This window comes from Podarcis bocagei (genome assembly GCF_964188305.1).
Source record: "Podarcis bocagei genome assembly, chromosome: 16".
Classification (NCBI taxonomy): Eukaryota; Metazoa; Chordata; class Lepidosauria; order Squamata; family Lacertidae; genus Podarcis; species Podarcis bocagei.
In genome coordinates this window covers 27885363-27900457 of record NC_138142.1, presented here as the reverse complement: position 1 = coordinate 27900457, position 15095 = coordinate 27885363, and the positions used below count along the sequence as shown (strand labels likewise).

Sequence of the window (15095 nt, the reverse complement as noted above, 5' to 3'; positions counted from 1 at the left end):
GAACACATAGCAGGAGGCCAGTGATATTCTTTTGGAGGTTTCTAGGTGCAATTTTAATTTCAGTGATATGCGACTCTGGAATGCAAGGCATCCAGTAACTTTCACTTCTGCACCTTCTGTTGCAAAAAGTCTTGACTTCCCACCCAACTAGAAAGCCAGGCTTGCAGGGGATGCCCCATGTCTGAAAATGAAGTCTTTTCCCGGAAACATTGCTGAAACTGTGAAACCCTTCATCTGCCGCTTGGCAAACTCACCCTGCTCTTTGTACAAACAATTCTGGAGTCTGATAGTTCCTTGATGTTATCTCCCTGGCTGTTGACTTTTGTCAGCAAGCTGCTAATAAAAGGCAGGACAGAGGCGACCTCTGCACATCAGAAGACCAGAACATCGACATCTCCTAACCAGGTGAGCCAGGAACTTTCCTTCAAAGCATAATAGTGTGATAGAATATGGAGGGAACAAGTCACACTCCCTTTGAACACAGAGAACCCACCACTGTAGAGCAGTAGGATTCAGCGGTTGCTGTGTTGATATCAGTTTTGGACAAACTTGAAGACCCAAAGGGAGACAAGAGGGTTGTGGTGTATCAGTGACTGGTCTCTTTGCATTGCGGCAAATAGCAGCTGCGGGTGGGTGATGTTCCTGGCCGCTGCTGGTGGTGGTAACAAGAATAACAGTGGTGGTCCTGGTTGGTGGGGTGGAGTGTTACTACTACTAGGTTGGTATCAGTGCTTCCGACTGGTACTGTTGCACGATACCCCAACCTTCAAGTGGTGCAAGATCCCGTGGGTTACAGGGAATGAGGCACAGCAGAGACTACGGTGTCTTTAGGATATATGGTTTATGTACAACCTGAGCCTACAAGGGAGGGATTCACAGCATCAGCACCACCGAAGGGGCTTGTTACTCCCATAGCTGCAGCCTGGATTCAAGCAGAAATCAAACATCGTGGTCTCGATCTCTCTCCACCTTTTCCAGCCAGCAACTTTCCCCAGCCTTCTTATCACACATCACAGCCAACTCTCAGCTCTAGTTAGGAGGAGCTGAAGGAGGCCCCCCCCCCATTTCCCTCTGGCAAAGGGCCCCCTCTCCTTTCCTGTAGGCTGTCAGATAACGCCACGTCTGGCCCCAGGCTAGGATCCGCACCTGTGGGCAGAATATTCAGAGCAGACGTCCTTTGGTCTTGCAGTTATGGCTGTGATCGTGGAAGAGCAGACATACAACGCTGCTCAACTTCAGTCATGGAAAACTTCAGATGGTCTCAAATGCAGGGGCCAGATTACTGATTTGGGTTCCCATTAGATCTTATATAACCCATTGTTTCAAAACAGCGGCACTGGTTGCCCGTTCATTCCCGGACCCAAGTCAAGGTGCTCATGTTAGCACTCAAAGCCCTAAATGACTCAGGCCCCAAATATCTGAAAGACTGTCTCCTTCCCTGCAGACGCTCCAGGAGGTGGTGTGGTTAAGATCAGTGTGTGTGGGGGGGGGTCCTCTTGGTAGTTCCTTCGCCCTCAGATGCTCAGGGGGGCGGGGGGCCCAAGGAGAGAGGGCTTTCTCTGTGGTGGCCCCTAAGTTGTGGAAGTCCCTGCAAAAGCGCATCTGGCACCTTCATCCTACAGCTTTCGGAGGATGCTGAAGACGCACCGCTTTGCCCTGGCTTTTGACGCTTGAGGGATATATTATTAGGACCCACCTTATTTTTATGGTTGTAAACTGTGTTTTAATTGTTTTTAATATTGTTTTTAATGCTGTAACCCACCATGGGACCTTAGGGTGAAGGGAGCGGAATGGATGGATGGATGGATGGATGGATGGATGGATGGATGGATGAATGAATGAATGAAGGTTGATGTGGATGGGCCATGGATAGCTCAGTCAGTAGAGCAGGAGACTCTTGATCTCAGGGTTGTGAGTTCAAGGCCCACGGTGGGCAAAAGATTCCTCATTGCAGGGGGTTGGTCTAGATGACCCTTGTGGTCCCTTCCAACTCTACAATTCTAAAGCAAGTGATGAATCGTGTTGATTGTGGGGCGCTGGATTAAGAGAGATGAATTGTTCAGTCCTTTGACTAAGACCACTGCTTTTCTTTCTGGGGGGATGCATAACCTTAAACATTTTGTGAATCTTTGTACTTTTGTCCATTTATTGTATTTCTTTTTCCCGATTTGAACTATAAAATAGTGATTTTATTGAGTCAAAATGAGTGTACCCCTAAACATTTTTTTTATTTTTTAGGGGGGGGAGCACTGATTAAGGCCCACCAGTTCCTATGGGTGAGCCACCCCTGTCATTGACTCACCAGCCCTCTCATTTTCACCCACAGAAAGAGCCCACCATGAAGCGATTTGCTCTCCTCCTTTTACTCTTGGCTGACCTCCCAAAGGGGGACCTGTGTGGTAAGTATATGCTGGTGCCGGGGGGGGGGGGACTGTGCCAGGATGTTGTGCTTTTCTTTGGTCTTTTTTGGGGGGGGCAAGGGGCCTTTCCATACACATTTGGCAAATCTCGGGGCAAACTCTTGGAACCGTTGTGTTGGAAGGGCACCTCCAAAGGACATCTAGCCGAGCCCCCTGCCAATGAAGGAGATGCACACCTGCAGCACCCAGTGATAAGTACCTATCCAGCCTCCGCTTAAAAGCCACTAGTGATTGAAGAGCCTCTCACCTTCCAGGACTCTGTGTTCCACGGCTGGACACCTTGTGCCATCAGGAAGTTCTCCCTGCTATTGAGTCAAAATCCTATTTCTCTTAAATCGAAACTCCTGGTTTCAGCCCTCCCCTTCGGAGGAACATAAATCAGATCTGCTCTCTGTGAGAGCCCTTCAGATGTTTGAAGGCGGTGGTTGTATCTTAAGGACATAACAAACATCTCCTGGGTCAGGCGGCCAACCACCCGTCTAGTCCAGCATCCTGTTCTCACAGGGGCCAAACAATTGCCAGTGGGAAGCCCGCAATCAGGATCTGAATGCAAGAGCCCCCTCCCCTCCTGTGGCTTCCAGCAACTGCTAGTAGCCATTGATAGTCTCCTCCTCCTCCATGAATTTGCCCAATCCTCTTTAAAAACCATCCAAGCTGGTGGCCACCACTGCCCCCTGTGGTAGGGAGTTCCATAGTTTAACTACCGGTATGTACTACGTGAAGAAGCCCTTTTGTTTCTCCATCCTGACTCTTCCAATATTCCACTTCATTAGATGTCCCCCGGGTTCTAGTGTCAGGAGAGCAGTGTGTGTGTGTGTGTGTGTGTGTGTGTGTGTGTGTGTGTGTCTCAGACTTTGGTCTCCTCTCCAGATTGAACAAAGCTTCTTAAACCTTTTCTCACAGGATTGGCTTCCCAGGCCCTTGACTGCCCCCATTTCCAGTTTGTTCATATCCCTTCCTGACAACCAGAACTGGAAACAGTATTCAGGTGAAATCTGACCAAAGTAGAATGGAGCAGTACCAGTGCTGTTGGGTTGTGTTTTGTTTTTAAAGGGTACTCACGGGTACACAGTACTGGCACCTCTTTTTTGTTGTTAAAAAGTGTGGCACTTACTGTAACAACTTCATGGTGAGTAAGGTAAAGGTAAAGGGACTCCTGACCGTTAGGTCCAGTCATGGACGACTCTGGGATTGCGGCGTTCACCTTGCTTTATTGGCCGGGGAGCCAGCGTACAGCTTCCGGGTCATGTGGCCAGCATGACTAAGCCACTTCTGGTGAGCCAGAGCAGCGCATGGAAACGCCATTTACCTTCCCGCCGGAGTGGTACCTATTTATCTACTTGCACTTCGTGCTTTCGAACTGCTAGGTGGGCAGGAGCAGGGACCGAGCAACGGGAGCTTCCTCCTGTCGTGGGGATTCAAACTGCCAACCTTCTGACCTATTTTTCCAGGAAAAAAAGTACTGACCATTACTTCTCACATTCTGGACACTATACTTCTTTTGATACAACCTAGAATTGCACTGGCCCATTTTGCTGCCATACTACACTGCTGGCTCATGTTTTGCTTATCCATTAAAACCCTGGATGCCTTTTCCTAGGTTCTGCTGTCAAGCCAAGTTGTCACCCTTCCTGTATTTTGTCCCTGTGAGTCTGCCTACGTAAGTGCATTGATCTCTGTTGTAATTCATGTTGTTAGTTCTGGCCCAGTTCCCCGTCCTGCCAAGGTCACCCTGGATCCTGCTTCCGTCTTCCAACCTGGGCAACTCCCTCTCCATATGTCTGGGTAACTCAGCCTGTTCACACCTATTGTCCTGCACGCAGATAGCAGCTGCTGCCTCAGCTCCGCAAAGCAAGATGTCCTCGGTCTGCTGCAGAAGTGGGAAGAGGCGTCATCCTGCAGCACAAGCAATCCACACGGTCTTCACAAGCTTCCAAGGAGCTGCAAAGAAATCAAGAGCTCCTCACCAGGGTGCACAGGTGAGGAAATAAGCAGCTGTTCCGTGGACTACAACTCCCATCATCCCTAGCTAACAAAGACCTGTGGTCAGGGATGATGGGAATTGTAGTCCGTAAAGAGACCCAAGTTTGGGAAACACTGATCTAAAGGTAGCCAAGTCTTCTTAAGACCACCCAATTGCTTGATCCTGTATTGATCCTGAAGGAGTTAAGACAGTTATGATTAAATGGGTGCAAGATTTTGGTCACAATATTGAATTAGAGATGTGGGAAAGATTACGGACAAAAACAATTAAATTCACTGCATGTACGGCATTAAAAGAAAATTTAATGAAGATGATGTATAGGTGGTATTTGACGCCAGCTAGCTAAAATGTATAGAATTTAAGATAAGGTATGTTGGAAATGTAAGGAGAAGGAAGGGAATTTATTTCATATGTGGTGGTTGTGTCCTAAGATTAAAGCCTACTGGGGTATGATATATAATGAACTGAAAAAGATTTTCAAAAATACCTTTAGTAAAAAACCAGAGGCTTTCTTATTAGGAATAATAGGTGAAGAAATTCCCAAAAAAGACATAAATATATTTATGTATGTATGCTACCACGGCAGCAAGGATACTTTTAGCCCAGAAATGGAAGCAGCAAGAACTTCCAACGTTGGAAGAATGGCAGACAAAGATGATTGAATAGGTTAAGCTGGCGAGACTGACGGGGAAAATCCGAAACCAGTGCAACTGTTTGAAAAGGACTGGAATAAATTTGTACAATATATGAAGGAACATTGCAAACATTTGAAAACATTTGCAGGATTGATTTAAAATATTTTGTAAGGTTATGATTTGATACCTGTTTATAAATATTAGAAGTAAGTCTTTTAAGTATGGAGATAAGGTAAATAGGGTGATGATTTAGAAATGCGAAGATAAAACTGATTACATATGGAAGTCAGGGAGGGGGAGGGGAGGAAGTCAAAGCTCAATTTGAGCAAAGATATATGTGATGAAGAAATTTTATTTGGTTGTTATAAAGGAAAAAAGAAAATTTAATAAACATTATATTAAGGGGCGGGGGAAAGGTCCTGTCTTGATCCTGTCTTTTGAGCAGATGGGTTGTATTTCCTGGCCACGGAAGACGGAGAGATCTACCAGACCTTCTGTGACATGACCACCAACGGAGGAGGCTGGACTCTGGTGGCGAGCGTCCACGAAAACAACATGTATGGGAAATGCACCGTGGGGGACCGCTGGTCCAGCCAGCAAGGCAGTAATGCCAACTACGCTACAGGAGATGGAAACTGGTCCAACAACTCCACCTTTGGGTCAGCTATAGCCTCAACCAGTGATGACTACAAGGTGAGACTGTCTTTGTAGTGGCGCAATAGGTGAACGATACCCTTTGTCTGCCTATTCAGAAGTCCACTGCTACTGAGTTCAGCAGAGCTTGGCCCCAGCAGTAATGTAAAACATGCGAAAGGTTAAAATAACAAGAGATGGAAACAAATTAAAATCCGCGTCAACTTTCTAAACATCTGGGGAGGGTTGTCTAAACTGGAGGCTCCGAGGAAAGGTACAATGACAGCACCGGCTGATATCAAGAGGCAGGGAGTTCCAAAGTTTCACCATATTAAATGACTGAGTTCTTACAAATGTAGGTCTTATGCGGCACCTGTGTGAGAATGGCAATTCTGCCAATTGAAGGTACATCGGGAAATGTTTCAAAGACATCCCCCTAAAAGGCAAAAACAGGGACAAAATAGACTGCCTGTACAGGCCACAAATATACCATATTTTTCGCTCTATAGGACACACCGGACCATAGAACACACCTTGTTTTAGAGGGGGAGAACAAGAAAAATAATTCTCCCCCTCTCTGCTCAGCGCCCCTTCAGCGAAGTGGCAGGAGAAACGGAGCCCCTTCCATTTCTCCTCCTGCTTGGCTGAAGGGGCGCTGCGCAGCTCTCCCTCTCTGCTGAAGCCAGGAGAGTCTTGCTCTCCTGGCTTCAGTGAAAGGAACCTGAAGCCTGCAGAGCACAGCGGGAACTCGCGCTGCGCTCCGAAGTCTTCAGGCGGCTATCCCTCAAGCCTGGAGAGCGAGAGGGGTCAATGCACACCGACCCCTCTCGCTCTCCAGGCTTCAGCGAAAGCAACACGAAGCCTCTGGAGCGCGGAGGGAGCACTCCCACTGCGCTTCGGAGGCTTCGCGTTGCTATCGCTGAAGCCAAGGAGCCTGCATTCGCTCCATAGGACGCACACACATTTCCCCTTAATTTTTGGAGGGGGGAAGTGCATCCTATAGAGCGAAAAATACCGTGATCAGTGGAACTTGCAAGGGGGGGAAATACAGAGGAAAAGGCTCTTTCTCGACAGTGTCTCCTCTTACTGTAAAAGACACACACACACCCCAATTTAAAAACCAAACCCTCCTCCCCCTCTCACACCCCTGATTCTCTTTCTTTCCAGAATCCTGGCTATTATGACCTTGAAGCAGCAGACATGGCCATATGGCACGTCCCCAACAACACCCCCATGAAGAAATGGCGCGAGTCTTCGCTCCTGAGATACCGCACCGAAACCGGGTTCTTGTCTGAGCTTGGAGGGAACCTTCTCAGGCTCTACCAGGTAAGCAAGTCATGACTCAGGATTTCTGCTGGCTGACTCGGCATTTGGGATTTGGGTGGTTGAGCGGGACAGGAGACCTCCCCCCCCCTTTTTTTTTAGTAATCGGGACCCAGGAAGCTCCCTCAAAACCGTCTACACTGACAGACAGCAATGGCTCTCCAGGATTTTAGACAGGAGTGTCCCTCTAACCTCACCTGGGGAGGCCACCAGCAGGGATTGAACCTGGGACCTTCTGCTTTCAAGGCAGACCCTCTGCCACTGAGCTACAAGGGCCCTTCCCCAGGCCTCCAGGTTTCCCTAGGAAAGCCCTGCTGTGGCGGAGACCCCAGATCAGGGCCCCATCTGAGCCTGGGGCCTCCAGCAAGCCCACAAGCAGGGCGGGAAGGCACCCCCTGGTCACATACTGGGGTCTCACGGACCCTCCAAGTGCCCCCATTTTCAAGGGACAGTCCCAGATTTACAGAAGCCACCCCAGTTTCTGATTTGGTCCTGGAATGTTCTCGCTTTTACTTAGGTAAAGGTAAAGGGACCCCTGACCATTAGGTCCAGTCATGGCCGACTCTGGGGTTGCGGCGCTCATCTCGCTTTATTGGCCGAGGGAGCCGGCGAACAGCTTTCGGGTCATGTGGCCAGCATGACTAAGCCGCTTCTGGCGAACCAGAGCAGCGCACGGAAACACCGTTTACCTTCCCACCAGAGCGGTACCTATTTCTCTACTTGCGCTTTGACGTGCTTTTGAACTGCTAGGTTGGCAGGAGCAGGGAGCAACAGGAGATCACCCCATTGTAGGGATTTGAACCGCCGACCTTCTGATCGGCAAGTCCTAGGCTCTGTGGTTTAACCCACAGCACCACCCATGTCCCGTCGCTTTTGCTTAGGACATCCCTGTTTTCATCAGAGAAACATTGGAGGATATGGAATAGGGTGTCCCTAATTTCATCCAAGTCTGGGATGAGGCTGGGTGGGAGATTTGGGGGGTCTCTCTGAGGCAGAGGAGACAGAAAAAGTGGGAGCAGCTCCACCCTAGAAGGGGCCCAATTCACCCGCTGTCTTTTTGTACTGGGGCTCCCGTCCCCTTGGCCTGTGTCACATTCCTGTGCTGAGAGTAATTTGATGTTCTTTTTTTTTTTTTAATATTTTTATTGGGTTTTCACATTTTATATAAACACAAACAGCACACCAAAACAAACATAAAAAACAACGAACATGAATAGTTCCCGAAAATCTTATTTTCTAACCCTAGTCCTTGACTTCCCCCCACCCCCTCCCCTGCATCCCTATTCCCAAATTTATGTCAGCAAGTTGGCATTTCTTCCGTCTTAATATTAGTCCTTTTATAAAAAACAAAAATAAATTTTCCCTAAGTTGGACCCCAATTCTCTTCCCTCGATTTCTCATTTTTTCTTACATAATTTTCTTATTACTAAACCCCCTGTTCTTGAGTGTTGTTTAAATTTAATACTTCCCTCCCTCCCATCCCCGCTTTGCGTCCTTTCCCAAGACATGTCCAAAATAACAGTTTTTAGCCTGGATTCCGCACATCCGAGGCTCTCAATTCTCTTTCAGTCCCTCTCCGCCGGTTTTGTTGGTAGTCCTTTTTGTCTATCATCGAGTCTCGAAAGATTTCCTTAACAATCAATCCAATCAGTCCATAGTCTCTTCCCATATTTAAAGGCAACTGCTGAGGAATTTCCACAAGGCCTAAGTCTTGCTGATAGTCAAAATCAAAGTCTATGTGGAGGCCCCAATTGTACTTCTTTATTTCGAGTTCCTGAATTCCATAAAGTCCCAGGGCCTCCACTTTCGTCTTCTGTATCTTTCGTAGGCTTAAAGTGGATTTAATCCAATAGTCTCCTTGCTTATGTTCTCCTTTCCTCCCTTATGGATCTTTTCTGGCTGAGCATGAGGAAGGCCACAAGCCCAAAGCGAGCCTCAGATCCCTTCCTGCTTCTCTTTTCAGAAATACCCCGTGACCTATGGGATTGGCACCTGCCAGACCAACAACGGCCCTGCCGTCCCCGTCACCTACGATGCAGGGAGTGCCCAGAATACCTCGGACTACTATTCTCCAAACGGGCGAAGTAAGTCTTGCTTCCTTTGACCAGGCTATGGCTGAGCATAAATAAGAAATGGGGGGGGGGGGGCAGATGAGGGCTCTGGTGAGGTCTCTCCTCGACCTGCTGCTTAACTCACTCAGGTGCCTAACTTGACTGCCTGCCTAACTATTTGCCAAGATGTTGCAAGGCCTGAGACACATTTATTGAAAAACTGGGTTTACTGAAGAACTGGGTTCTCTCGCATGTTCACCTTACCTGGCTTATTTTTTAAAAAATATCGTATTTTTCGCTCTATAGGACACACTTTTCCCCCTCCAAAAATGAAGGGGAAATGTGTGTGCGTCCTATGGAGCGAATGCAGGCTGCGCACCCCGGGCTTCAGGCAGCTATCTGCAAGCCTTCGGAGCCCGGTGGGAGTTCCACGGCTAAAAACGAAGCCAAGACAGCGAGCGGGATGGATCCCGCTTGCTGTCTTGGCTTCTTTGCTCTTTGGGGCTGAGGGGGGGAATAATTCCCCCCCCTTTATTTTCCCCCTCCCTAAAATCTAGATGCACCCTATGGTCCGGTGCACCCTATAGAGCGAAAAATACGGTAAATAACAAATTATGTATCTCTGCAACAAGGGTTTAGGATGCGGCAGTGCGACTGAGGCTCAAGTTACGCAGTTATGTGTGGCACGGAGAAAGCAAATAGAGACGTTTTTGTCCCTCTCTTGTTTAACACTAGAACTCATGCACATCCCATGAAGCTGAATGTTGGAAGATTCAGGACAGACCAAAAAATGAGGGCTTCTTCAGGAAGTGCATAGATAAATTATTATAGAATTTGCTCCAACTTGGATGGCTTTAAAAGAGGATTAGACAAATTCATTGGGGGGTATTGTTTTGTGGTTTTGTTGTTGTTTCTATCATGTGTTTTGTGCTTTCATATTGTATTTTTATGTCGTGAACCACTCTGAGTTCTGCTGATGAAGGGCGGTACACAGATTTTAATAGTAGTAATACTAGATGGCTATCCTCTGTCTCCATGCTCAGAGGCAGTAATGCTTCTAAATAGCAGTTCTTGGAAACCACAGGAGGAGAGAGGGGCTGTTCTGCTCTGGTCCTGCTTCTGGACTTCCCAGAAGGGGCATCTGGTTGGGCCCTGTGAGAACAGGATGCTGGGCCATAGCTGTCAACTGTCCCTTATTTGGCGGGAAACTCCCTTATCCCAGCGCCGTGTCCCGCTGCTGTCCCTTATTGATGATGTCCCTTAAATTTCCCGGGTTTCAAAGGAAGCAGCTCATCTCCCTCCCTCCCTGCTGGCTAGGGAAGAGGGGGACGCCAAGTGTGTTGCTTGGCTGCGTTGCTCACCCAATAAGGAGTCTAAGAACGACTGGGGGGATGGAGCTTGCATGCCTTGTGCCGATCAAATCGGCCGCGTTGCCTGGGGACTCGCCTTTGCTCAGCCCTTCCCAGCGGAGAGGCGACGGTGGTTTTCCTTGCTGCATCCCCTTTGCCGGGTTGCTGCGAGGGGAACCACCGCTTCAGGCTTCGTTTGGCTGCTGGCTGGTCTTTCTGCCTTTGGCTCGGAGGGGCTCAGAAGTTGAACATACCTGTGCCTGGAAAATCCCTTATTTTGGCTGCTGTTCCCTTATTTTCAAATCTGTAAGTTGACAACTATGTGCTGGGCTAGGTGGCCTCCTGGCTTGATCCAGCTGGCTTTTCTGATGTCGTTACGCCCAGCTGCTGGCCAAGGTTTTCCACCAGAGGGACTAAAGACACTTCTGCTATTTCTCCTTTCTTTTTCTCAGCCGAATTTGTCGCTGGCTTTGTGCAGTTCCGAGTGTTTAATCACGAGAAAGCCGCCATGGCTCTGTGCCCTGGTGTTAAAGTCACGGGATGCAACACAGAACACGTGAGTCTCCTCACCAGCCTTGAATCCACAGCGAGACGCCCTCTTGTCTCTGCTTGGCTTCTGCTAGTTTCCCCTCCCAACAGCCACTTTTAAAGGATTTGAGTAGTCTCTGCATGCCCTCCACTTTTAACTTAGGATACTGAGGGTTTCCTGTATCCCCTGAAGTTCCTTTTGCCAGCTGAGGCCCTCGTCTTCCACAAAACCCTCAACTCTTGCTTGCCTTCTATTATAAAACTGCTCCTTTTCCCTTATGGGGTACCCAAGAGTCCATATAGAGTCCTTATGTAGGTTCTCTATCGGTAGGAGAAAATAACAGAGGCCAACCAGAGAATATTGAGAAGCAAAGCAGCTAGTAAGTCTGATCTTTATTAAACTGTTGCAACAGGGTGCTCCCCCCACCCCACACGAGGGAGGAGGAACCCAGAACAATGATGTGCAAGCCCTTATATAGTGGTACCTCAGGTTACATACGCTTCAGGTTACAGACTCCGATAACCCAGAAATAGTGCTTCAAGTTAAGAACTTTGCTTCAGGATAAGAACAGAAATCATGCTCCGGTGGCGTGGTGGCAGCAGGATGCCCCATTAGCTAAAGTGGTGCTTCAGGTTAAGAACAGTTTCAGGTTAAGAACGGACCTCCGGAACGAATTAAGTACTTAACCCGAGGTACCACTGTATAGACTTTTTAAATTGCCACCCTGTAGATCAAGACACAGGTGATGCTGTGGTCTAAACCACTGAGCCTAGGGCTTGCAGATCGGAAGGTCGGCGGTTCGAATCCCCACGACGGGGGTCCCAGCTCCTGCCAACCTAGCAGTTCAAAAGCACGTCAAAGTGCAAGTAGATAAATAGATAAATGTTGCATTCCAAAAGCAAGGAAGGATTGGACTCTGATTAATAAAACACACACTAGGCTTGCCCAGCAAGACTCTGGGAGGAAGTGCCAATAATAATTTGTGCACCCCTTGGCCCAGGTCGTTTTATTCACAAAATAACTTTTTACACAGTGTTCGTAAGAACCAATCAGATTTCCTCTGAGCATTTCAAAAACCCCACGTGGGACAAAGTCAGATCAGAAGAAATCCTTTTAACTACAAAGAAACTATTTCCTATTTGAGCATGCATACGTGGCTAAGCTAAATAAACAGGAACCAAGGAGGAATGCATTTAGTACCCTCCCCCCCCCCCCCGGAGGTCATAAACCCATAGGAAAGAAAGATGCATTTACCATCTCCATGTAAACTCTGTTCCTGGCTCTTAAGATCTATCTAAAGATTAACAAAACTAACAAAAGCTACATCAAAGCTACCTTCTACCTTTATGGCTCAGGATGCCTGGTGAACAACTGGCCTGTGTTTAGAATGCTTTTACTTGCCTGTCAGGCGTAGAGAAAGAAAATGGCAGAGGTGCAGAGGCTTGTGGGATTCGATCAGAAATTACTGTCAATGACTCAAACCCAGTCAAGCAATGCTTTCATTGCGACACAATGGCTTGTTCCATTTTTCATAATTCCTCATAGCAATCCCACCTGACCCCCACATACTGCTCCGGCGGGAAGGTAAACAGTGTTTCTGTGCACTGCTCTGGTTCGCCAGAAGCAGCTTAGTCATGCTGGCCACATGACCTGGAAGCTGCCTGCAGAAAAATGCTGGCTCCCTCGGCCAGTAAAGCCAGATGAGCGCTGCAACCCCAGAGTTGTTCGCGACTGGACTTAACTGTCGGGGTCCTTTACCTTTTAGATCAAGACCACCCCACAATACATCATACATACATCACAGAAGGGGCAGTCTACAGCAGAATCCTGCCTGGCAGAAAACTTGTTAATGGGTTTACCTGGACAGCTTGGCCATTCTTTTGTGATGATATATACTTACAGTAGGGACGCGGGTGGCGCTGTGGGTAAAAGCCTCAGCGCCTAGGGCTTGCCGAATTCGAATCCTCGCGGCGGGGTGCACTCCCGCTGCTCGGTCCCAGCGCCTGCCAACCTAGCAGTTCGAAAGCACCCCCGGGTGCAAGTAGATAAATAGGTACCGCTTACCAGCGGGAAGGTAAACGGCGTTCCGTGTGCTGCGCTGGCTCGCCAGATGCAGCTTTGTCACGCTGGCCACGTGACCCGGAAGTGTCTCCGGACAGCGCTGGCCCCCGGCCTATAGATGTGAGATGGGCACACAAACCCCAGAGTCTGTCAAGACTGGCCCGTTCGGGCAGGGGTACCTTTACCTTTACCTTTACCTATACTTACAGTAATTCCTGAGTCCAGGTCACAGGCTCACCCTATTCATACCCAAATGTGCCCTTAAGGCAGGATTTGTGAGCACAGAGACAATGGCAAGGCTTTTCCCATTTCCATCCAAACTGCAGAGGAATATTTGAGGTCACTGAAAGAGTCAAAATGGCTTTCAGACATGTGGTTTATATATTTATGTATGTGTTTGCCTGGTATATTTATGAACATTTATTTTATATCTTAGACCTTATAATTCTCACAACACCTTCCTTGTTATAAACAAACTGGGGGTGACCAAAGACTGGGCAGTCAGTGCATTTAGTAATGCAGCTCAAAAGTGCCACCACCTTGGGTGGTTTTTGCTGTTGCAAAAACTATCCCATTGCTGGCTGGCTGACAGTGGCCTGATCACACTCTGATCCCCAAGTCCATCTCTCAGCAGAGCTCACAAGACTAGGTGTATTTTGTATGTGCCCCCCCGAGTTTCTTTTTCTCCTTTGCTGCTGAGCTCTGCAATCCATCAAGCGCATTTCAAACTGTGATCCCATCCTCCCCGTAGGGCTTGAATCCCCTCCCAATTTGTTCCACCTCTCTGCCCTTGTTCTTTCTTCCCTTTCCTAGCATTGCATTGGGGGAGGAGGTTTCTTCCCAGAAGCCAGCCCTCGGCAGTGCGGCGACTTTGCCAGCTTCGACTGGGATGGCCACGGGACTCACAAAGGCTGGAGCGCTTCCAAAGAGATAACAGAGTCTTCCGTGCTGATCTTTTACCACTGATTCCAGCAGAGGCCGGTGCTGCAGAAACAGATGTGTCAGAGCCACAACTCCGAAGACGAGATACTTCTATTTGGGGGGTGCAGTGGGGTTGGGGAACCTGGAGTCTTCTGGGGGCTGTTGACCAGCATGGCCAGTGATCAGGAATGCTGGGAACTGCTACAGTCCAACAACAGCCCCCCCTTAAAATAATGTTTATTCATTTTCCATAAAAAACCAACCAATTATTAACAAATCAAATTCCCAACCTTGAATACAGAAACCTCAAAGGCAATAAAATTGTAAACGCACTGCATTGAGGTAGTCCCTGTGGGGTTTGTTCTCTGTGTGACCTAAGGAGATGCATTCCTTTGGAGAGGGCTTCCGGGTGAACATCGCCCTAACCTAAGAACATAAGAACAGCTTGGCTGCTGGAACATGGGTGGCCCGTCTAGTCCAGCCTCCTGTTCTCACAGTGGCCAAGCATCAATGGGAAACCCACAGGCAATTCTCTTTTAAAGCCATCAAGGTTGGTGAGCACCCCTTCCTCCTGTGGGAGGGAGTTCCATAGTTCAACGTTGTGCTGTATGGACTTCCTTTTCTCTGTCCTGAATCTTCCAGCACTCAGCTGCACTGGATGTCCACGAGTTCTAGTGTTACAAGAGAGGGAGAGGAACTTTTATCCATCCACTGTCTCCACGCCATGAATAACTTTAGACACTTCTATCGCATTGCTTCTTACTTACCTTTTCTCTAAACTAAAAAGTCCCACACGCTTTTCTTCATATCAACCCCTGGATATCCACACAGGAATTTTATCTGCTGATCCCAGCTAGACTTAGTGAAGGATCACATCATCATCATCATCATCATCATCATCATCATCATTAATGTTACACTTCTGACACCAGTGTTGCATGTAGCCCAAACTCTGAGTAGCCAGACTCTAGGTGTGCCTGCATTCACCCAAGGTCCTTAGAATGAAACCAAATAGAGACCATGGTATCTTTGGGATATATAGTTTTATTTACAGTACTCATATACAGTATATAACCTGCTCTCAGCGTTAACACCTCAACAGATCTTTCTTCCATGTTAGGTTCCAGGGAAGCCCCAAGCCACAGCTTGGGGTCCAGGAGAGAGCAAGACAATATCTCTGTCTCTTCAT

General features: G+C 48.1%; 1 protein-coding gene across 1 annotated transcript; it reads left to right on the top strand.

Annotated features, from left to right (window-relative positions):
- The first annotated feature begins 265 nt into the window (after positions 1-265).
- Positions 266-14243, top strand: LOC308576268 (intelectin-1-like). Its single transcript, XM_081175467.1, has 8 exons — positions 266-405; positions 2327-2399; positions 4244-4399; positions 5485-5732; positions 6840-6998; positions 8959-9079; positions 10848-10951; positions 13799-14243. The coding sequence occupies exons 1-8, from the start codon at positions 298-300 to the stop codon at positions 13949-13951; spliced, it is 1122 nt and encodes a 373-aa protein (XP_081031593.1). The 5' UTR covers positions 266-297; the 3' UTR covers positions 13952-14243.
- Positions 14244-15095: the final 852 nt, after the last annotated feature.